At 39.0% G+C, this 24,099-nt stretch overlaps 2 protein-coding genes and 1 long non-coding RNA gene across 5 annotated transcripts; 2 read left to right on the top strand and 1 right to left on the bottom strand.

Annotated features, from left to right (window-relative positions):
• Positions 1-216: 216 nt before the first annotated feature.
• On the top strand, positions 217-6,034 carry LOC103702454 (tyrosine--tRNA ligase, chloroplastic/mitochondrial-like). Of its 3 annotated transcripts, none has more exons than XM_026802739.2 (2): positions 217-2,541; positions 5,356-6,034. In XM_026802739.2, the coding sequence occupies exon 1, from the start codon at positions 880-882 to the stop codon at positions 2,518-2,520; it is 1,641 nt and encodes a 546-aa protein (XP_026658540.2). In that variant the 5' UTR covers positions 217-879; the 3' UTR covers positions 2,521-2,541; positions 5,356-6,034. The 3 variants fall into 3 exon arrangements, with proteins under 3 accessions (XP_026658540.2, XP_026658539.2, XP_008783116.2); XM_026802738.2 differs by lacking the exon at positions 5,356-6,034 and adding an exon at positions 3,612-5,063; XM_008784894.4 differs by lacking the exon at positions 5,356-6,034 and adding an exon at positions 3,569-5,063.
• On the bottom strand, positions 5,920-23,757 carry LOC103702453 (OVARIAN TUMOR DOMAIN-containing deubiquitinating enzyme 1). The gene is made up of 8 exons (XM_008784893.4): positions 23,340-23,757; positions 20,878-20,943; positions 20,672-20,755; positions 20,433-20,555; positions 7,982-8,034; positions 7,742-7,791; positions 7,560-7,660; positions 5,920-6,506 (listed from the first exon to the last, which is right to left on the bottom strand). The coding sequence occupies exons 1-8, from the start codon at positions 23,541-23,543 to the stop codon at positions 6,225-6,227; spliced, it is 963 nt and encodes a 320-aa protein (XP_008783115.2). The 5' UTR covers positions 23,544-23,757; the 3' UTR covers positions 5,920-6,224.
• On the top strand, positions 8,041-13,851 carry LOC120111379. Its single transcript, XR_005512603.1, has 2 exons — positions 8,041-13,475; positions 13,567-13,851. It is a non-coding gene; the product is annotated as an uncharacterized LOC120111379 (long non-coding RNA).
• Positions 23,758-24,099: the final 342 nt, after the last annotated feature.

Here is a 24,099-nt window from a genome sequence, read left to right as displayed (position 1 = left end):
ACCGCCGCCCCATCCTCTCGATCGCTGCCGCCTGTGCCCCCATCGCCTTCAACCACCGCCCCCCCTCCCCCGCGCTGGTTGCTGTAGAAGCTGCTGCTGCCAACAGTAGCAACCCGCGAGCAAAGACCTAGCGGGTACATATTGGGCTAGCGGAGCGGGTCATGCCTGTTAGCCCGAACCCACTCAGTTCCACAAAAAAAAAGCCTATGCACGTTACTTGCATGGGACAGACCCTTAATGGGTTATCGGATTGGGTCACGCCCGATAACCCGAATCCTAACGGGTCTGAGCTGAAAAAAAAGAAAGAAAAGAGAAAAAAAAAGAAAAAAGAAGAAGAGAAAAAAACGGAAAACCTTACCTGTTCATCGCCGCCTCCATCTTCCTTGCCGCCGCCCACCACTCCCCCTTCCGCCGCGCTCCGCCCTGCCTCGCCGAGCGCCGCCGCCCGAGCTTCCGCCTCACCATCTCCACTGCCACCCGCTCGCCGCTTCCTCTGCCTTTGCTGCCGCCCGAGCCGTCGCCGCCTCCATCTCCGCCGCTCCGCCTTCGCCGCCGCCGCCGCCGCCGCCACCTTCTTTTCCCCCCTTCCACTCCGTACCCCTCTTTGCCCCTTCGGCATCAAACCCACCGCATATCACCACCGCCTCGAGCCCTCCTTCCTCGTCTTCTCCTTCCACCACCAACCCCTCTCCCAACCCTCTTTGTCTCTTTTCCTTTCTCAGGGGTTTTCGGTAACAAGCCCCCGCACCACGCCCCACCTCCTTCTCTTCACGGGTTTCAGCACCGAAACCGCTGCCGTCCTGCATCACCACCAGAGACCCAAAACAGAGGATGTTGGAGGAGATTTGGGTGGAGCAAAGGAGCTAAGCTGGTCCTCCCATGGCGGCGGCGGCGGCGGCTTCTAGGACCTTTCTCCTCTTCCATCCCAAGCTTCTAGAAGCTTCCAGAATCTTCTCCTACTTCCCTAGGCATCGCCGGAACCTCCCCCTCCTCCTCCGCCGGAGCTCGTCTCAGTCCGCCGCCCAACCGACGCTCGAAGCCCAAGCTCGGAACTTAGATTCCCCATCCGGGATCGCGAACGTGGTGGATATCCTCCAAGAGAGGGGCCTCGTCGAGTCCATCACCAGCGAGAGTATCAGGTCCGCGTGCTCCAACCCTATCGTCAGCCCCCTTAAGGTCTATTGCGGCTTCGACCCGACCGCTGAAAGCTTGCACCTTGGTAACCTCCTCGGTCTCATCGTCCTCTCCTGGTTCCGGCGATGCGGACACAAGGCCGTCGCCGTGATCGGCGGCGCCACCGGCTGCATCGGAGACCCCTCCGGCAAGAGTTTAGAGAGGCCGGAACTGGACGTCGAAACTCTCGAGAAGAACAGCGCAGGGATTAAAAATATTATCTCTAAGATCTTAAGGGATGAGAATTCTGTTGCCGGAACTGGAAAGGAGAAAGCTTTGGATGTGGGGAGTGAGAAAGGTAGCATCTTGGAGACAGGTGTTCGAGAAAATGCGAATTTGAATCCGCATTCTGAAAACAATGGGAATTTGAATGTTCGTATTGAAAAGAATGCAGCTTTGGATTCGCGGTTGGATGATTCTTTCACCATTTTGAACAATTATGATTGGTGGAAGGACATCACGCTGCTGGATTTCCTCAGGGAAGTAGGGAGGTTTGCTCGGGTAGGTGTGATGATGGCAAAGGAGAGTGTCAAGAAAAGGTTAATGTCCGAGGAAGGAATGAGTTATACCGAGTTCACTTATCAGCTCTTGCAAGGCTATGACTTTCTATATCTGTTTAAGAACATGGGTGCGAATGTTCAGATAGGTGGGAGTGATCAATGGGGAAACATTACGGCTGGGACCGAGCTGATTCGGAAGATATTGCAGGTTGAAGGAGCTTACGGCTTGACATTTCCCCTTTTGCTCAAAAGTGATGGGACCAAGTTTGGGAAGTCTGAAGGGGGAGCAACATGGTTGTCAGCGTCGATGTTGTCGCCTTATAAGTTTTACCAGTACTTCTTCTCAGTGCCAGATATTGATGTTGTGAGGTTTCTAAGGATTTTAACTTTCTTGAGTATGGAGGAGATTCGGGAGTTGGAGGACGAGATGAAGAAACCTAGTTATGCTCCCAACACGGCCCAGCGGAGGCTCGCAGAAGAGGTAACTCGGTTTGTTCATGGAGAGGACGGACTCACCGAAGCATTGAAGGCAACAGAAACGTTAAGACCAGGGGCAGAAACAAAGTTGGATTGGGAGACCATTGAGGGGATAGCAGAGGATGTGCCATCATGTTCTTTGGCATATGGTCAGGTGTTGAATTCTTCTTTAGTTGATCTTTCAGTTTCTACTGGTCTGCTGAGCAGTAAGTCTGCTGCAAGGCGTCTGATGAAGCAGGGAGGTCTTTATTTGAATAACAGAAGGGTTGATAATGAGGCTAAGGTGATTGAGGCTGGTGACATAGTTGATGAGAAAATACTACTGTTATCTGCTGGAAAGAAGAACAAAATGGTCATAAAGATATGCTGAATCATCTTCAAGAATATCATGGTAAACCATCTTTTCATGCATTCTAGCTATTTATTCAACAGAACATATATTTGTGACTTGTGAGATGCAGGTGCTTCTTCTTCTTCTTCTTCTTTTGTTGTCCCACGCAATTGTTATATGCATTAAAAAGTTTATGAAGGGTTGCTACTTATAAATTGTTATAATATTTTCTTTCTATATTATTGTAGAACTCTTTGAATGTGAGTGGTGATGCTATTCAACTTTTGCATATCTAGTAGCTATACTATCTTGATCTCCTTTTGCTTATTATTGTATCCCAGTTCCTGCTACTCAAGTGATGTTTCTATAAGTGGCTACAGAGAAAAATAGCATATGTCCTTTCATCATATAGGAACAGAGCAACATCCGTTGTAGTTAAATATTTATATGTCACCCAACTACTCTAGTCAAGCATGAAAATCATGTAGCTGTGTATTGAGGCTTTTCAAATCTTTGCAAAGAGAGGTAGGCTCATAGCTTTATCGAGATTAATCTTAGGGGCCTTATTATGCACTTTTACCAGCATCCATGGGATATGTTCTGGGATATATTTAATGATGTCTTGCTTATCAGATGGGGTTGTCTCCAATTTATATTGCAGCCTTTTTTTAAATTTTATTTTTCACTGATGCAATTCTATTATAAAATGTATTAATGCCACAATATTGGATGTCAAGGCCTACGACCTTCATTAATAAAATATCACTATTCAGGATTGTTTTACTTTTTCAGCAATTTTCCTTGATATGAACTGCCTTCTTCATTTTTTTTTCTTTTTTTACTCTCCTATTTTTTTTTCTGTGAAGATCTCACCAATAACATGTTTTCGTGTGGACATGCCATCCCTTTATCTATAGCTGTCCTAGACTGTCCTCATAGCTCTTGATTGTTTCCCTTTAGTCATACTTTTCTCCTTAAACAACAAAAAAAATCCAAAATATCCATGAAGAGAAGGCATCATGATTATTTTTCTTTCTGATGAAGTTCTCTCTCTGTTTCTGTTTTTTTTTTTTTTTTTTTTTTGCAGTAAACTTCATGAACTTTACACCTTGCTCTTTGCTTCTGTTCAGCTGAATGTTTGTGAAGTCACATTGAAAGCATTTAAATCTGCATAAAGGATGGTCTCAGAGACATTGTTCAGAGAGATTTTGTTTGAGGAAAATAAATCCGATCACATTCTTTACGTAGGAGGTCTCATTAATTCACCAGACTCAAAGAATGAAATAATCAGTCAATATGGTGCATGGTAAAAAATTAGAGATCCGTGCATTTTGAATATATGCTTCAGAAAGATGTTTGCCACTGTGTTATGATCATGAATCCAGACTGATATTTCAATCCGTCCGCTTTGTTTGTTTTCCTTATCTAATCTGGTAGGAGCTTTTTCACTTTCTTAATTTGTTTTGTGTTTTAGATTTTCACATCCATATCAAGAACATTGATTAGTAAACCTGCCTTATTTTCGCTTATAAACAAAATCTAATTCTCTCATCTCTTCAAAAACAAAATCTAGTTCTCTCGTCTTCTAAACAAAATTTAATTCATTAAGCATTGAGGATAAACATCTACAATATTGTTTGTAAAACCAACACCGTTGTTCTTGTTCTTCCATTTTTCTCTTTTCCAATTAAATTTATTCTCCTCTTAACATGCTTCTCAGACATGAGTTGGTTGATTTTTACAGCTTGTTCTACAGCATGAATTCTTCAGTTACTTTCCCTTTTAACTCCCCATGCAGTGGAATTGATTACTTTGTTCTTATTGAACCAGAATCAGCTTGACCAACTTATTCTTTCTCTAGATCAGTAAGCCCATCTGTTGAGGTAGGTGCTGTTTAATTTATGGCATGTTTTGAATTCTGTACCATAGAAATGACCATCTAGGGTAGTCCAACATGGATGTGGTATTTATTGACCTCAACCTGCCAACCCGTCCAAATCCGCCTGAGATAAATAGGTTTAGTTAGAATTTTTATAATTTGGTTGGGTGGGTTAGCCTACCTCAACATGATCATAAACAGGTATGGATTTGACCCCTTTGATAGGTCACCATGGTTTGAACAAATATCTCCAAAACCTTAGAAAAACTGTATTTGTGCAATTGGCTATGAAGCCAAGAAGTGGTTTGGATGACTAAGAAGGTTAATGGGGGAAAAAAAAAGAGTGAAGGGAATGGCATATTCAATTGTGTTTTTTCTTCAATTTTTTCTTCTTGCTTACTCATTTTGTTTGGATGCTAACCTAAAATCCTCTACTTTTGGTCATTTCTTAAGATACATATTTGATATACCAATCACTAATTGGGTTGGTGGGTTGAATATGGGTCTATGTAAATTAAATGAGTTACCTTTCATTTATACTTTTCATTTTTCAATCTGATTATAAATGAGTCTGGTATGGGTTTTAAGATTCTTTTGACTTGAAGTTGATCCGAGCCAAACCCAACACCTGCCACCCCTGGTCCAGAATGTAAGAGTACACCAACTCCTAGAATTAGCCTTATGTGCCTGCGTTGAGATATTATAAGCATCCGAAAAAGGAAGGAAAGATCAATCTTTTAAATGTTGTTCTCTTGCCAGCAGATATGTGCCTGAAACTTATCAAAATATTGAACCATCAGCGCGTGCCTAATTGTAAATAAAATCTCAACTGAGCACCCTTCAAAATGGGTTGCATAACAGCGTGGCCAAAAAAAAAAAAAAAAAAAATCTTCATTAGTTTTCTTGCATGATTTAAATTCATCCGCTTGCTTCAGGTTTCGTTTTTCAAAATACTAACCTCTCTCCCTCTCTTTTTTTTTGAACAACATAATCAGAGACAGACCAATATATTTTCTTCATCTCTCCGAAATCCTGCTTTCAGAAAATAAGTAATGGATTATGACTGTGAATGGAGATAATAGAAATGAAGATTTTGTCTTGGCTATTGATAAATAAATAAATGATACTGGAATATGGAGATGAATCGTGGCTTGATCGACGAAATACTGCTTTAGAAAAGAATACATCAATGTAAAGAAACAGAAACGGATTGATGTATAATTATCTGGAGAAATGATTGATGTAGCACCATAATCGATGGATATGCTGCATGCAGTTTTAGTGCTGACTCAGAATTTGGAAGCAGGCTGACCCTAAATGATTGTTAGGTCAAGATCATAATCGAATCCCCGTAGGAGCACATACGGAGAAATATTCTTTGGCGATATGTTTTCTTTTGAACAGACGACAGAATGGCCGGCAGCACTCACTGCAGAGCAACAGGCCGTAATTGAGCGACCCGGGCTGGTAGCGTTCTACAACGACCGCACCCGGGCCAAGCAGTGGAAGTGAGTGACGAACCATTCAAGACGTAAGTTGTACGAGAAATTGGATGACACTTCCGCTTATTAGCCCTGCATCCAAGATATCAATCTTCATTAAACACAGAGTGCAGAGAGTCCCAGTTGCATCTGATAGTTTTTTGTCAGCAATCTCAAAAAAAAAAAAAAAAAAGAACAAAAAAAGATGGCGTTCTCTTGACAAAATGTATTCTGTGTGGGGACTTGGGATCACTTCATGGCGCAGCCCCAGAATCAACGATTCCTGTCCATTTAAGCCACCTTCGGCAGCCCGCAACCAACAATGTGATGAAAACATGTAAATGTAAAACACACCAAACTCATGAGGCAGCACCCAAAGGAAGTTACTTGGGGTAGAGAATGTCATAGTGGCCAGGCCGGTACAGCAGGGTCACAGAAGGTGTCACTGGATGATCTGTTTTGGCTTCACTACTCTGGGCAGTGCCTTCCTGAGGTGATTTCGAACTGGGAACAAAATCATGATGGTTTATGCTCACAGTGCCCGAGTCACATGAGCTCCGATCAAGGTACACCACACGTATCGGAACGCCTAATGCATCAGATAGGGCGGTGATGTGCACATGGTCGCTTTCCTCCCCCATTGGCTCCACTGAAGCCTTGCAGAACTGTAATTCGGACAAGAGTTAGCCATATTCCTACACCATGAAGGAAGAAAAAATTTTCTTGCTCAATTTTAGCTATCAATGGATATGATTTTCTATCAAATGTCTGCCAGCATATCAAGTAGGAAAAGATTGTAATTGGCTGTAACCTAGAGACCAAATTAACTGCAGGATGCCACTTCCAAGCACTACTTCACCACATCAAAAGTGGTGGATTCAAATAACCACATAATTTCTGATGTGCAAGCCCCTCCCCACATTAAAGATTAAAGCTTTCATTTTGCCGTGTTCATTGGGTTGAGGACCAAAATGGGAACAAGGCTAGATCAACCATATGCCTGAACATGAGGGGAAATAACTGAAACCAGCTAGTAGCGTTTCCAAGTGGACAGCTGTTAAGGTAATGAGGTAGGGTTCTGTCCTCATGGGAGAAGATTGATCAACCTCAACAGTATCTTGCATAATAGGGGCCTGTTTCGGAAATCTAGCAGGATTGGGCTGTATTGTCTACTGGATTCGTGGATTAGGCAGCCTATTTTGATATTGCCCATATTAGTCCAACACCCCGCACAATCTGAATCCTATGGGAGGGAAGAAAGGACTCCATGGGTTCTTTTTTTTCCCTTTTGCAGACCAGCAGACTGGAACATAGGCTACGACTTGGCGGACTCTTAGAAGACTTCGGGCTAGGCAGCCCAACAGGCCCAATTTCTGTAGGATATTCCTGCAGAAATATCCAAACAAGCCTACATTGATAGTCAACCCATATACATATTAATGGGCACCAAATGAATGTTCAAGTAATAAATAAAACTTCCTCTAAGAAGCAATAAGAGAGAGCCATGTATCCCATTTTAAAAAAAAAAGTAGCCTCCTATAGTGATGTGGTTACCCTAACTTTATGATTTTCTGCAAACTTAGATTCACATAACATGCTATAATCCTTCAGATTAACTTTATTCAAAGACAATAGCAACCAACAAGAAAAGATGCTTTAGCAATGATAAGATTAATGAATACACAGCATAAAAATAAGACTTGGGAATCCCGACGAACCTGATCCACAGTCGAATTTGTCAAGCCTGCAATGAATGGTTCAAAAAACTCTGCTCGTTTGCGTATTTCACCAGAAGTGACAAATCTGAAGAACATAACAACTGACCAGCAATTTACATTAGAGTACAAAAGCAATGGTGGCATAAGAAGAGCAATTTAATGGTATGAATAATGTTTCTCACCATAATCTGAAATCATCTGATCACGGCTCCTTAGCAAGAGCTCCTCATGGCTGAAATACAAAATAAGCACATATTTCCCTGGATAAGCAAAGCATTTGCTGGAATTATAGCAGAGGATGAATTTTGCAGCATATACAATAACTTCCTTTTTCCCTTCTAATTTAAGATATGATCTGATTTTTCTAGATATTAACAAACAGCACCACAAAGAAAAAAGGAGAATCAGTGAAGGTCATCTACCTTATTGAAGTTTGATTTCCTTGCAGAACACTTTCCAGCTCCTCCATGAATATCTGAATCACACTTGGAAACATCAGAGACAGAGGATTATATACATACATATGCACACACACACACACACACAATTTAACAAGACGACACAATTGAAGTAGAATATGCATCCAAACATGGAATGGGGGAGGACAGTATCAAAAAAATCAAGACAGAATCTACAAGATCTTCTGTTCGTGCAAGAAACTTCGAAAAATGCAGATGGTTGAATTGGTTGCTAGGAACCAGCAGAACGATTGACAATGCCAAAACAAATATCTAGAAGTTTGTATCTAGAATAACAGATGTTTTAGCACCAGAGCAACTTGGAACAGTGACTTCATGATGACAGAGGTACATGGAACATTTTAGTTCTTAATCTTGTTCATTTTGATACATGCTCAAAAGATATTCAGCAATTCATGGTTAATTATCTAATAAAGAGAATTGATTTATAACAAATTCTGCATGCTTTTCCATTTTAACTAGTAAATATATTACCTGAGATTACCTATGTAGCTCTAGGAGCCCACAGAAATGGAGCTCTCATCACAATCTTGGAGATTATGATACTTAATCTTGAAAATGATAAAACTGGTGCATGCTAGTTTGCTTTGGGGATTTCCATCCATCTTTCTTACAATTGCAAGCACCAAATATTACAAACATAAAAATGACTTAGCACGAGTATGATAAGAAGATCACATGAAGCACTAATGAGTAAAAGTTATAAATGATAGATAAGAATTATAAAGATAGGAACCAAGATTTGCCATACTAGTCATTACCATACCGTACCAGTATATGGTACTATACCTTACCAACACTCGGTACACCGAACCTTACTATACCATATTGCATGCAGACACTATAAGAGGATGGGAACAGTACCAGTCCGATACTTCCAAGCAGCGGACCTTGATAGGAACCATGATGTTGATCCTTTTTTTTTACATATTTTTAAAATTGTAAATGAAGGAAACTACTAAGGAATTAAGAGAGTCATATTGCTATAAAGATTTGCTAAACAAGGGCATCATTTTCAGTCTCAGAGTTGGTGCTCTTTGTATTGCTTCGCTTAACCTCTTTCAAGTTCCACTTACTGATATTCCATGCCACTGTCAATCTTAGCAAATATTCGGTGGTCGAGGTAAACGGTTTGACTAGACATTAAAAATCCTTGTTTTATAGCGATAGCTTACCATAAAAATGTTTGAAGCCCCAATAATAAGAGCACAAGGATCTAAATAAATATGAAATCTTGAGGAGGAGAATTAGATCTATGTTTTTGTCTATTCCATGTCACTTGTTATCAACCCTAAAAGCCTTTTGCCCCTCCATTTCTTCCTTCTTAGCTTTATCCACTAATTTTGGAGATGAATTTTAAGAATACACTGAGCAAACTCCACGATGAATACAGGATGAAGTACAAAACTTTTGAAGAGACATTATGCTCTCTACAATCAAAAGTTGGAATTGCCCTAACCTAAAGATCTACAAATATTTTAGGATGAAAATATATTTGTAGATATCTCTTTGAAGAGAAATAAAAATGTGATAAGAACTATGGAACTCCAATAGATCTTTCAAGTGATGACATGATGGAAATTAAAAAAATTTCCAAAGATTTGCCTCATGGAATCACCGATGATTTGAAAACAGCAGATGCTGAAAATGATTAAAGATCTAATGGAAAATTTCCAATACAAAAGAAAGAAAGAGGGGGCTTCTACTGGGCTCGAAAGAAAGTGGGGGCTTCCGCCAAATAGATCAAGTCTGAAGCATCAGATCTTCTTACAGCAAGGAAGACCTACTATTGGTGGGAGCAGAAACTCACTGATCATGTTTAGAAGTCTTCCATGAAGGAACCTACAAGAAAGAAGGGAGCAAAGAGGTGCAAATGCCTTAATGAGGTCTCCCGAATTCACCCGACAAGAGGACTCAACTAAGTGCTGGTTACTCCAACGAGGGGCGTAAATGAGCTGAGCTTACTCAGGCCAGCTCAAACCCAGCTTGAACATCAATGTGGCTGGCTCGAGCTTGGCTTAAGCTCGTCAGAAGCTGGCTTGGTTGAGCTCAAGCTTGGCTCATCCACACCCAAGCCGGCTTGATTATGCTCCGATAAAGTTGAAGATGAGGGAAGACAAGGAATAGATTTGGTGAAAATGCTTGTCGGATGCATGCAGCCTCAAGGGAGCGTCTAAAAAAAAGGAATAGTCAACAGTAACTAGTAGTGAGGGAATGATGACCTAAGCGAAGGGGCTGGGACAAGCAAGTCTAGCAATGAAATTAAGGTGTTTTTTTTTTTCTGTTTTTCTTTTTCCTGGCAGGGGGAAGGGGAGAGGGAAGAGGCCTCTTGTGCACTTGGAGGCAATAAAGTTGGGACCAGCATTGTGAGATTGGTGTTGCAGATGCTTATCTAATAGCTAAGCGATACATCTCAGACATTAGATCTCTATTTAATGGATGAGACATAACTTACTTTAGAACTAATTATATTTATGTACAGCTCATATTATTATAAAATATGATAACAAAGACATAAAAAGTCATTTTTATAAATAAATAACTACTACATATAACAAGTTTAAATACCAGAGTCAAACCATGTCCTGTTTTTCCATCAGATTTGTACATACTAGTACTGATGATATGTACCGAAGCTAACAGTATCAAAAAGAATGAAAAACCATTGGCACTGACCAATATGGTACAGTCAGTGCATACCGGTATGGCATCCCGACACCTAACCAGTGTTGGCTCCAAACAGGAATGATACTGAACTGATGGTGCCATCCCACTTTAGCTGTTTTTGGATCCTATTATATAACTTTAAAATATTATGTAATATGAATATAATTTTATATTTTTTTATCAAGATTAATCGAACTAAGTACAAGCATGTAAGGCATAGCTTGAGTTCAATTCATATATCTTTCAAGCTCGGAATCATAGACCAAGCTTGGCTTCTTTACTAGATTAGCGAGCCCATATCGAGCTGAATTTTGAGCTAAAAACAAGTTACTCACAAAGAGATCACTCATTTGACAACCCTGACTCCGAGGATTATTTTCCTCCTATCAATTGAGTGCAATGAGGAGCTTGTTATCAGATACAACTCTTTCTTTTATAGTCTAACAGAGAGTTAAGTCACATTAGAACTTCCACTTAAGTAGGTTTGGGCATGTTTGGTGTTGCTTTAAAAAGCCCTTTTAGGAGTTTTAAAGTAAAAAATACTTTCTAAAAGAAAAATTATTTGGTAAAAATCAAAAGTGCTTCTACAAGCAGTGAAAATGTGCCCTTATGGAGAAACCATAAAAACTAGCTTCTAGCTTCTGCTCTTGCGATCTCGCTCCTTGTCTTAGGAATATGGTAAGCCCTTCCATAAAAATAGTCCTACAATATATGCTTACCAGACACCATATATACCAAAAAATACCTTTTATTTAAAAATTAATAAAAGGATTTTTGCGATCTACCATAACCATCCACCCATTTCCCAAATTTGGGGCTGGCTGATTTTTGAGAATTGCCTTTCAAAAAAGATAAACAATATAATATCTAAGTTTATTGGCAAGTAGTAAAGAGGGTATAATCCCTTATTTTCCTAGGCACAGCTTATCATTGCTTGGTCATTAATTTGATATAGTAGGTTGAGCTGACAAAAAATTGTTCAGTTTGGGTTGCACTATGATCATTATGTTATGTCCATATTAAGTCACTTACTTTTTTCTCTTTTTTATTTGTACTGACTTCTGTTTTTCTTTAATTAATTATAGTATACCACGTCGAAATGTATTCTTAAGTGTTTTTGGATATAGTTTTCATTGATGCTGATGCTCATTATTGTCTTAGGCTTGCTTATTTCCTGTTATTAAGTTCATTTTTATACAAATTTCAAGCCAATAGTGCTGAAGTTGCATTTCATGCTTATACAGTTTTATTGAATTATGTGAAAAATAGGCTAATATCTATGATGGGTAGCAATAAAAACACAGCTGAAGTTTCAAGTACACTTTGTTCTCAAGCTATGGAGCCCTCTAATACAGATAGCTCCCAAGCAAGCTAAAAAAGGAGGTCGGAGAGGCAGAAACAGTTAACACGTAATGTGACTTTAAAAGATCGTGTTACATTGAATGAGTTGACTCCCTATTCATTTGATCAAGAGAGAAGCTATGAAGATCTTACAAGAATGGTAATTCTACAAGAGTTGCCATTTACAACAGTTGAGCATCCAACTTTTCAGAAATTTGTTAGGAATCTTAGACCTGAATTTCGTGTTATTTTAAGAACAACATTGGCATCTGATTGCTTTAAAGCATATGAAAAGTAAAAAAAAAAAGACTTGATAATTTGTTTAAGGCAAACTATGAAAGAATCAGCTTAACATCTGATATGTGGACATCAAATCAGACATTGGGATACATGTGTCTCACTGCACATTATATCACTAATGATTGAAAACCTAGGAAGCATATTATCAATTTTAAGATGATTCCTTCACGACATACGGGCTTAGTCATTAGTGATTGTATAGCTAGCTACATTTTATCTTGGAATATCAAGAAAAGGTTGGGTTCAATCACCCTTGATAATCTGTCAGCAAATATAATTGTGGCCATGGAACTTCAAAGACAATTTAGAAGAGATTTACTTTTGAATTGTAAGTTCTTTCATGTGCGTTGCTATGCACATATTCTTAATTTATTGTGAACGACAGGTTGAAGGTAGTGGAGGGTGCTATTCATAGGATTCACGAGGCTGTTAATTATGTAAAATCATCTCAAGCAAGATTGGAAACATTTATGGGAGATGTGAAACAATTAAAGATGAATGGAAAGAAAAGGATATGCATATATGTACTTACTTGTTGGAATTCTACGTAACTCATGTTAGATGATGCTATACAATTCAAGAATGTGTTTATGCGACTTGAGGCATGAGATCCTAATTTTGAAGATGCGCCAACTAAGGAAGATTGGTCTCAAGGCACTATTATTTGTAACTTCTTAAAAGTTTTCCAAGTTTTCCATCATATAACTGAAATTTTTTCACAAACAAAAAGTCTAACTACAAATTTGTATTTCTATGAAATTTGGAGAATACAGATGCTATTGATTCAAGAATCTAGGAGTTCAAATGCAGTTGTGACAATGATGGCCTTAAAGATGCAAGAAAAAAATGACAAATATTGGAAGGAGTGCTCTCACATTCTTGCAGTAGGGGTTGTTCGTGCTTCATTTGAAATCAAGAAAGTATATGATGTTCTTCAAAATCTTTATGATGATTATACAATTTCATATGACGCAAATGTCTCTCATGTTAATGGAGGAGATGATGTCTACATCTCATGGTAGAGGAGATGAGTCTTTTTTTTTTTTTGCAAGACTATGAAAAATTTATTCAAGAAGAAGAAGTTGCCCAACCATCCAAGTCAGAAATAGAGATGTATTTGGAAGAGAAGGTATTTTATGATCTCTAATTTGGATGATTGCATTAAAATATAAATCAATAGTACTAATAAAAATAACTTGCAGTGTACTTTTTTTGAGCAGGTTCATCCATTAGGGGATCAAAATTTTGACATTCTAGATTATTGGAGGTTCAATGAATCAAAAGATCCAATATTGTCTAGAATGGTATGTGATATCTTCACAATTCAAGTTTCTACCATTGCATTTGAGTCTGCCTTCAGCACTGCTGGCAGAATTTTGGATGATTTCCACAGTAGCCTATCCCCTGATATGGTTGAGGCATTGATATACATACAAGATTGGCTACGAGACACCTTGCCTCATCTGCGGGTTCAATTTCTATTACATCCCTAACTTTATCATATACTAATGCTTTAAAACGTTTCAATTTTTAATTTTGTATTTTTTTCTAGAATATCCCTAACCCACCTCCTCATACAAATTACAAGGTTGAAGATTACGAAACAACTAATTTTATTGTACTGATGATTAGTTTATGCAGGTAACAATCATCTTCATTATTATGTTTATATTGTTAAGAATATTGTAATTTTAAGCATGGTTAACTATAAATCTATTATCTAAGTGAAAAAGAGAATTTGTTTTGCAGCTCTTTTCTATCAAGTCTAAACAGTGTCGGAGTGCGACTTTGCGAACTGAAGGGTACGAGACTCCTATGTACTTTTTAGAAATATAATAAGCCAATCTCACAGTAAAGTCATCTAATTGAGATGATGAACACTTTTGATAAAGATTGGAAATAATAGCGATGCAATTTTCGGCCTCCTTGAAATTTTTCTGTTTGAAGATGGTATTGAGCAAATTGGTGCATTTTTGTTACTATTCAAGCATATAAGCTCTTTTAGTAGGTAAAGAACATTTTTTAGCCTCTGGCATCATTTTTAGAAATCACCAATTGTCGAAAGATTATTTTTGAGGAAATCCATCATATCCTATCTTTGAAACGTCATTTTAGGTTATTATGGGTGGATCATTTATTTTTGGTGAAAGTATGAGTGGGTGGTCATTGAAATTTAAAAGTTGACAATAATGGAAATTTCGAAATCTCTGGTTTGAAGATGGTCTCGGATGTACTGCTGCTTTCTTAATTAATTCTAGCTTTTCTGTTGTTATACCAAAAGCAGGTCAGTAGTATCTGTCTTTCAGAATGCCAAATTGCATATTGTTTATAGATTACTTAAAGAACCTTGAAAACTGTGTGTCAGTTGCTATATAAATATGATTCCTTGCTTTTGTTCTTCCTAAATGAAAACCTAGATAATAGTTTCATGATAGGAAGGAACCATGTTCAAAGTCTTAAGTTCTTGTTTCCAGGCATTTTGGATTCTTATGATTTTTATAACTCGTTGTTTTTGATGGTTCTATAAGTTGCATGTTCATATTTCCTAGCACACTTTGATCCATTTGTATATTTGTGGGCACTAACTAGTTTTCTTTTGCTATTGTTTAATCTTAATAAGACAATATTAGGTGTCATATCATTTTTTTCATATCATTATTTGAAGCTAACCTAGTGCGCATGAGTTTTAGCTGCAGAATAAAATTGGACATGAATTTCAGTTTCTCTAAGCCTGTGATAGTATTATGCATGCAAAAACACATGCTACATGCTTAGATGAAACGTTTGCAGGAATAAATTTCATTGATATATTGCTAAAACACTGGCTTTGATTACCTAGTAGACTGTATTCACTACACAGATCATTCACATTGCTTCAGTGTTGTGAATATAGTTCATCATTGGATAGACTGCAGGTTTTAAGAGAGGCAATTTATGAACTTGTGAAGCACCAGCTTCAAGCTACCAAATGTAGGCTGTTGGATTTTTGTTTTGTATTGAAATTTTGAGTACCCTAATATAAGGAAGTATTTTATCCGCTAAATATGATGTTATCTTTATATGATAGTGTGACTGACAGACAGATTGTATTTATCTTGAGACATTGTGGTGGCGCACTTAGACAACTATCTTCTCTTTGAGTTTATATTTTTGTGTAGATTTTATGAGTATTAGAATTTTAAAACTGCTCCATTTGGTTATCAAGTTGATCATGACGGTGTGGATTGTTCTCACCTTCAATGTCTTCTAGTCCATGCAAATAGGATAATATTTCTTTGTTGTATTAGAATTTCTGGTTACTTTTTTTTTCCCTCGCAATCAAAATTCCTCTTCTAGGATTCGTGTTGTAAATTTTGATCGACAGTTCCCTGATTTATAGTGGAAAATTACATTTGCATTTTGGATCCATCCATTCATAATTGTTGTGTGATTTCTGTCTCTTATACAGGTAATGTATTTTTAAAGCATGGCTCAGAGCTGCATCTCATACCTCGTGACAGAGTCGGAGCTTCAATGACTTTCTGAATGTGCGCTAAACTAACCTTTTGGGGACATAAAGTTTGTTTTACCTTGTTGCTGATAAATATGTTATACTATCAAGATGTTCTCTTCCCATGCACCAAAGAGTAGAAAACATGTGGTGGCGTATAGTCTCAATACGCTAATTGTTGTCAATCAGTGATGCTGCCTTCGTCCATTGTTCACTTACATTGTATATTTTTGGGCGGGCTATCTTCCGGCCCCAATTTAATTGGCCTATAAAGTGTAATTAAATTGATTCTCTGTTATACATTTTAATGACATATTTCAAAACCATTGAGGTCAGCATCTGTATGCTTAAAATTACTTATCCATGTTTTATGACAAAGGGTGCCTGTGTTGTTGCTGGAGGTTAAACTATGCTAATTTTGCTGCAGCTTGTTAAGGTAGCTAGCAAGCTCCCACCAATAGCACGTCCTTTTGTTCAGGTGAAGAAAAAGAGCCTGCTGGATATAATTCTTGGTGGAAGTAAGAAACTAACGAGAGGGACTGAGCATCAGACTCAGGTCATAAAATGGGGACCTGACCCGGCCCGATTAAACCCGATCAATTGATGAGTTTTTCTTTTTTTTCTTTTTCTTTTTCCTTAATAGTCCTTTGATAAAACAGACTCGAACCGAACCCGAATTTTTTGAGTTAGGACCGGGTTATACATGGACCCGACCCAAATGACCCTTTGGGTCAAAAATTGTAGCCGTGGACTGGACCCGACCTTACCTGATCTTCTATTGGGTTGGATCTGGGTCCAAAATTAGAACCCGAACAAGGAACTGGGTTGAGTCGGGGTCACTCATGACCTAGTCCAACCCGACCCATTTACACCCCTAGGGGGAGAGAACGGGGAGATGGAGAGGGAGGAGGAGAGAGGAGGGAGAGGGAGAGAGGGGGGCTTGTGGAGAGAAGATAGAGGGAGGAGAGGAAGAGAGAGGGAGACAGAGATATAAAGGGGGTTTATTGACAGGAAGAGGGAAGAGAGAGAGGAAGAGAGAGATAGGGGGGAGGGGGGAGGGAGAGGAAGGGGAGAGAGAGGGGCTTACCTTGTTGGTGGCAGCAACCGAAAGCCCCAAACCCCAACCTTAACCGTCGATGAAGGTTGGAGATGTAGACAAGGACGACAACATCGATTAATGGCAACGAAATCAATTTCAGCATCAATCAAGGATGATGACATCATCTTCAACATAGATCAAGGGCGTTGGCGCCGCTCAGCATCAAAGAGGAGAGAGAACAATAGCAGTCGAATGGTCGAACCAAAGGCTTTTGGGAGGTTTTTATCAGCAAACCGACCTAAGCAGCTGAGTTGCCCCGATTTCGTGTTGGTTCGATTTAGTACAGGCCGAAAAGCCTAATTCCGATTGGTTTGAAAAATGTTGATCGCTAGGCTCATAATATGAGCAAAGCTCAAGCTCAGTCTCCCCAAGTTGGGCCCGACCATGGATAGTTGTGCGGGTACCGGGGCCTGTACTGATCGGCTAGCGGCACGGTTCGGTACAACCTCGTACCATTCCATGCCGAGCTCATACCAACACAAAAAGAGAGCGGGGGAGAGGGAGAGCAGGAGAGGAGGGAGGGAGGGAGAGAGATAGTGAAGGGCAGTGGAGCACGGCCCAACATGATAGAGAGGGTGGGGGGAGGAAGAATGTGAGAGAAAAAGAGAGGGAGGGAGGGAGAGGAAAGACGAGAGATGAAGACCGCTAGAGGGCTGGGGAGTGGTGCAGAGGAACGGAGGAGGGGCTCCACTCTCTAGACCCTATTTCGATCAAAACCGGAGTTTGTCGAGGCTCCTTTTATTTTACAAATTTTAAGTGAAGTTTACAAATCCCTTGCCGACTTCATTTAAAATTATTTTTAATTTTAGAAATATTAAGTGAAGTCGGCAAGGGAGTTGCCAACTTCACGTAAAATTTGCAGGGACATGAGACCTGAGGTTGTACTTGAACCCAACTACACCAAAGAAGGGCATGAAGGACTTGTCCTGGCAGCATCATTAATCTCACTATTTAACGACATCTTTCACAAAACTAAGCAGAAAAATAATTGACAAATATTATAAAATGATATCATGCAACCTTTATAGAAAAACACTCAAATAGCACAGTCAATAGTTGACAATTAGGTTATTGCAAAACATGCAGAACATGCACATAATAAAATGATAGAAATGAAGCAAAATTGGTTATTGCAGATTATGTATACAATATAACGATAAAAAATTAAGCACAATAGATTACTGTAGAACATGTACACAATGAAATGATAAGAAATTAAGCAAAATTGCATAGCCATATAGCACAATTAAAACAAAAGCAATCTGATCGAGTATTGCACATTTGATAGCAAGCAAAATTGCAAAACCATCTCAAAATTACTAAACATAATTTTCAAAAAGCAATATCACAACATTGAACATCCCAAATCTCCAGTTTTATAATGTTGATACCTTAGCAACACAGACCCACGACGAAGCAAAATTGCAAGACCATCTAAAAATTACTGAAAAGATTTAATTGTAAGAGACCTACCAGACAAAACCGTTGAACGGGCCTAATGCCATCAAGAAACTTACAATAGCTCAACATCATGCACAGATTTGAGCTGATGTGGTGGCGCTTAAGCCATGGATACTCAAACCGTTGACATCCGCCACAAGTAAACCACTGCCTCCCCCCCCCCCGAACATAGCTTACAACTTTCATCGTACTATGCTCTCAAAAGAGCAACTCTCCTCAAATCTCAAAAGGCGATGCCTAAGCTGTCAAAAGAGCCGTTAATATGCGGTGCCTAAGCTGTTGATGTGGTGGACAACAAAAGTTAAAGCTAGGGTGGACGGTGGTGGTGCACGTTGGTTTGGGTTCTTTGGGTTTCAATTAATCGAGTGATAGAGAGAGAAGAGTGGACGAGGGGTGATGTCCTAATGGGAGAGAGAAACAAAGTTAGGGTGGACGATGGTGGTAGATAGTGGTGGTGGCTGGTGTGGAAGGTGGTTGGGGTTTTCTCATTTTGGGGTCTGATTAATCGAGTGACAGAAAGAGAAAAGTACAGAGAGAGAAGAGTCAAGATTATAAGTGTCCTTAATGTCTGAGATTCGAGTACTAAGGGTAGCAATCGGGTCGGGTCGGGTCGAATACGAGTTGAGTCGGATGCAGGTCGAGTCAAAAAATTATCAACCTGAACTTGGATTGTTTATTAAACAAGTCAAAAAGTTTGATATGTACCCAACCTATTTATTAAATAGGTAACCCAACCAAACCCACATAATCCATTTATTAAATAGATCAAGTCAAGTTAAACAGGTTAAACATGTTAAGCGGGTTGGGTTAAATAGGGCAGAAACAAGTTAAACAAGTTTTGAATAACTTGTCTTAAATGGATTAAATGGTAACCCGACCCAATTATTAAATAGATCAAAATAGGTTAAATCGGTCAATGGTCTAAACCTAAACCAAATCCATTTAATAAACAAGTCTAGATGAGTGGACCTGCTTATTACCCAAACCAATTTATGTCAAATCTGAACATATTTGAAGCAAGTCATTTGAGGTTAGGTTGATGAGTCGGATCATAAACTCGAGTCCTCTCTTTTTAGTATGCAAAACATATGTCTATTATTTATATATATTTATATAAACATATGTCTATTAATATATATATATATAATAATAATAATAATTGGGTTTGGGTAGTGAGTACCCGAGGGTCAAATCCCAAACCCTTCCCAAATCCTATAGGGCTCGTTTGGTTCGCGGGAAAAGAAGGGGGGAAAGTGTGGTCAACGGGAAAGTAATGAGATGCCACTTGTTTGGTTGGAGTTTTCAAAGGAGAGAGAAGGGAAAGTTGTATTCCCATGGGAATGTGATTCCCACATTTCATGGGAAAGTCTTTCCCATGAGAAACATGGGAAAGTTACTTTCCCATGAGGCGGGAATCACTCCATTTTTACTTTTTCCCAAAAAGTCCCTTCAGCATTAAAGAAGCATTAAAGAGGCATTAAAAACCTAATTTTTATTAAGGGCATAATAGAAATTATATATAACTTTCCTAGGAAAGTGGATGGCCAACCAAACATAAGCACCTTGAAAATTTGTCACTTTCCCATGGTCAACCAAACATGCCAAAAGTACTTTCCTAGGCATCCTTTTCCTAGGAATTTGTTTCCCAGGAATCATATTCCTAGGAAGGAAAATGCTTCCCGCGAACCAAACGAGCCAATAGGGTTTTGCTAATGGGTCTTATTAGGATTCGGGGGTAGGATACCCAGTAAAACCCACCTGGCTGCCATCCTTAGATGGGACGGATTTGGGATTTTTGTGCCAATTTTTAATCGAATTTCAGACGGATTTGGGATATAGGATTTTAAACAGATTCAGAAATGGTAGGGCAAATTTCATAGATACCCCACCTGTTGCCATTCCTAAGAGTATCAATATTTACCTTTATCACGTAGACAATCACTTCTTTAGAATTCAAAGTTATAATCAACAAAAAATTAAACATCATCTAAAAATGAATGAGACACATTAACAGAACAACTGCAAGATGAACTTACTGAAAAGAAGTCCTCAAAGGTAAAGTCAACATATCCAAGACCCTGAAGAGTCTTCTTGCATTCTCCAATATTCTCAAGAATACGATCGACCTCAACTTTGTCTTGTGTCTCCAAAATATGCTCCTAATTTCATATCTCACAAATAACTCTTACTGATTTATAACCAAAGTACCTTTGGCAGAGAACTGTTGAAATACAAACAGAAGAAGAGTGTTTTGAGTCATATATTATCACATTACCAAGTAGGAGAACATAAAGCTTCGATAGAAACAATTTCCGTCACCCCTTGTTCGCCTCAATGCACCATATTGTTCACCAAGCAGCTGCATGTTGAATAACATACTTATAAACATAAATAAAATCCAATCCAAAGTAAAATGTCTAAAGACTGTCAACAAGGATGAGAAATAAAGAAGCAGCACTCATTTGTGCCACTCTAATGAACCTTGATTTTGTCTTTAAGAATGGGGCTGCCTGATTGAAATTCAGCTGCTAAAGAAGAGAGTGGCTCCTGCATTATCAAAATATTGAAAAAAATGATGAGTATTTTGCATGATTTTTCATTATGGAACACAATACAACTATCAATGTATAAATAGAAATGGACAGTTACATATGATCAGTAAAATCAAAGTTATAGTTTCACTCCAGCAAATTCAGCTTTTATGATCAACAACTGATATGGCGATCAAACATTATCTAAAATAATATATTAATCAGAAAACCGCCTAATAAAAATAAGTAACACCAGAATTTATTGAAGTCTGCATTAGCAATCTGCATTCAAAATTTAGAGGCACATAGTAATTACAATTGTAATAAGAAACAAAAAGCTTCATCCTGTCTAACTATAGGTAGCTTTATCCTGCCAAGACCATAGTCATAAAGTATATATGAGAGGTGATTTGGTAGGTATCGTATTTGAAAGGTGTAGAAAGCGGGTTTTCTGATCATTCAGGACATGCATGAAAGAACAATCCCAACTGACAAGTATTTACATAAGCTATGATGAGACTAGTGTAGTTTTCCTCTAGACCAGCCTGCAAATAAGGGTCAATGGTAAGACTTATCCTACTACAAGCGACAACACTATTAAAAACTAATGAAACTACTTGCATGAGAATAAAAGCTTATTAGAAAATTTCTAAAAACAACTTCATACTATCTGAAAGATTGAATTAACTAACACATAACCATTTTAAATTGTTGGCACATCAATTGCAGGGATAAAAAGGATATGCCAAGCATGCATGCACATGCCACCTGAATCAAAAATTTTAACAAAGATGAAAAATTGTCCTGAGTGTTCATTATAAAGTGCTAAAATTTTCTTTAAATCCTTACCTATAATATAATGGATGTTTTCTACACTTACAATTTTTCCCTTAGAACTTAACAGATATAAAAACAATTATCTGACATTCTCCATGTGAAGCTAATGAACAATGGCAATCTTAACCAAGAATGAACAGTTGTTACATAGCACGGTCAACTTAGAATGCAAATACTTGGCTGTCTTTGGCTTTTTTTTAAAAACCAAACTTGCCTCTTCACTCCATTTATTTTTTTTCCTATTTATTCTTTCTGTATTTCCATGTAGCACGGAATTACAACCCACTTGTCGCAATTTAGCATCTTATACCCTTGAAATTTTTTATCCATCACTTTCTGGTCATGTAAGAAATTAAGAAAAATCATCTTAATTATGATAAATATAATAAGAATTATTTTATAACCTGGACAAATAGATAGTTGAAAAGCAAATGCAATGTGATAAATGATATAAATAACCGTTAAAGACAAATAATTAAGCAAGTAAATGTAATTGAATGTATGTGGCATTCATGCTAATCCAATAAATATTCAAAAATAATTTCAAACTAGTACTTGAAGCCCTAGTCAGAATCTAGAGGTCCTCATTTGAAAATTTTAATCAAGGTAAAGTAGTTGCAAGCAATGTAAGAATCACTCACAATCAATCAAAAAACAAACAATTTGACACAATGGCATAGAAATATGATCAAATGAAAAGATCACAGCTATGAAACTTTATTCAATATGTGAATGTGGTTTTGGACATGCCAAACTATATGAATTTAAAGGCACAGTGTCTTTCTCTGGAATAACTGAAACAGCACTAGTATTGACAACATCACATCAAACAGAATCTAGAGAAGCAATTTTGACATCTCTCTACCTAATTTCGTTGTCTTTATTTTTTCTCTCTTGCTTCTTTCTTTTTATTCAACTTCTCTATGCCTAAATCAATGAAAGAAAAATAGCAATAATCTTATTTAAGACCCGGTTGATAATATTCACAGCCATACTAAACTTGGGAGGAAATTTCAGTGACTATGACATTCTCAGAAATGTCAGTAAAGTACTAAACGATGCAACTGTATAAAATTACACTGTTGCAACACTATAATGTAATTAAATGGAAAAAGACACAGACCAACCTAAAGTTGCACTTTCCTTGCTGTCCTTTTATCATCTGACTTTTCCACACTTGGTCCAAGAAAAAGGGACCAACAATCTCATTCAAAATTCAGTTGAAATCACTCGGACCACAATATTTTGAGAAATCTCGGCCATTGCATCATTCTCTCCAGAACGTAAACAGATACTGATCAAAATAACCACAGTAAAACTACAGAACCAGATCGAGAAAGACTTTTTTTGACTTTTCTGCGCCTATCTTAGGGAAAAAGCGAAGCAGCCAAGATCCACCGGGAAACATTTGAGCAATACTAAAATTAGGAAAATCTCAGTTATGGTATCGATTTTGAAAGTGCAACTAAATTACTTGGACTAAAATTAAACAACATTGTCGATCAAGAATACAGATTAATTGGCGAGAATCAGGGAATGGCATCAAGGGAGTTCGAGATGGAAGGGAACGCTCGCCTTATCTCCGACGAAGGGCACCTTGGTGGCCTCCTCGGCGCGGATGGCGGAGTGCTGCTGCATGATGTCGTCGTCTCTGATGCTGGACCAACCGAAATCATTCATGGGAGCGACAGAGGTAGGGTTAGGGTTAGGGTTAGGGTTAGACCAAGAATCGGAGGGCTCCCCCGCCGCGGGTTCTTGGTCGGAAAGAAGCTTCTCCATCGCCGCCGCTCCGCCTTCTTCTCCTTCGCCGTCGGCGGCCTTCCGCTTCCTCGCGCTCGTCCCCGCCTCGATCGCCAGCTCGCTCGCAGGGTCCTCGGACACCAACGAGAAAATGGGGCAGGGGAGAGAGATGGTTTCAATGGGGGGAGGAAGAGGCTGGGATGTGATTTACCGAGGGAGATCAAGAAGGGTCGTCCGATCCGAGCTAACTTTCCGTGTTGACGACCCGGGAACGCAAATGAGTCTCACCTCCACTTATGCTTGACCTGATTTGACTCCCAAAGATCCGGTCACATGCCACTAAGGTAGTAGCCTGGTGGTAAGAGGGCGATAATTCCGCCCAAGTTCTCCGGATTCAAAACGCACAGGCGTCGATTAAATTAGGAGACCGGATGCCCCACGCTCGACTGGCTTGTTGGCGGTTATGCTTTCCTTCCACTTGTACCAAGGTGGCACTGGGTGACGTACCCACACGTGAGGCGGTGAACCCAGTGGGGTGAGCCCACGGGTCGGAGAAGGCACGCGAAACCTGCGACCTGTATCGAACATTCCCTAG

The sequence above is a fragment of the Phoenix dactylifera genome, chromosome 7, assembly GCF_009389715.1.
Source record: "Phoenix dactylifera cultivar Barhee BC4 chromosome 7, palm_55x_up_171113_PBpolish2nd_filt_p, whole genome shotgun sequence".
Lineage (NCBI taxonomy): Eukaryota > Viridiplantae > Streptophyta > Magnoliopsida > Arecales > Arecaceae > Phoenix > Phoenix dactylifera.
This window is presented reverse-complemented; position numbering and strand designations above follow the sequence as displayed.

Coding starts and splice junctions, on each gene's coding strand:
- LOC103702454 (XM_026802739.2), top strand. CDS start 880: ATGGCGGCGGCGGCGGCGGCTTCTAGGACCTTTCTCCTCTTCCATCCC.
- LOC103702453 (XM_008784893.4), bottom strand. CDS start 23,543: ATGGAGAAGCTTCTTTCCGACCAAGAACCCGCGGCGGGGGAGCCCTCC. Junction 8,035..20,432: donor CCTTTGAGGACTTCTTTTCA/GTAAGTTCATCT, acceptor AGTGTGATTCAG/ATATTCATGGAGGAGCTGGA. Junction 7,661..7,741: donor TCAGATGATTTCAGATTATG/GTGAGAAACATT, acceptor ATTGCTGGTCAG/TTGTTATGTTCTTCAGATTT.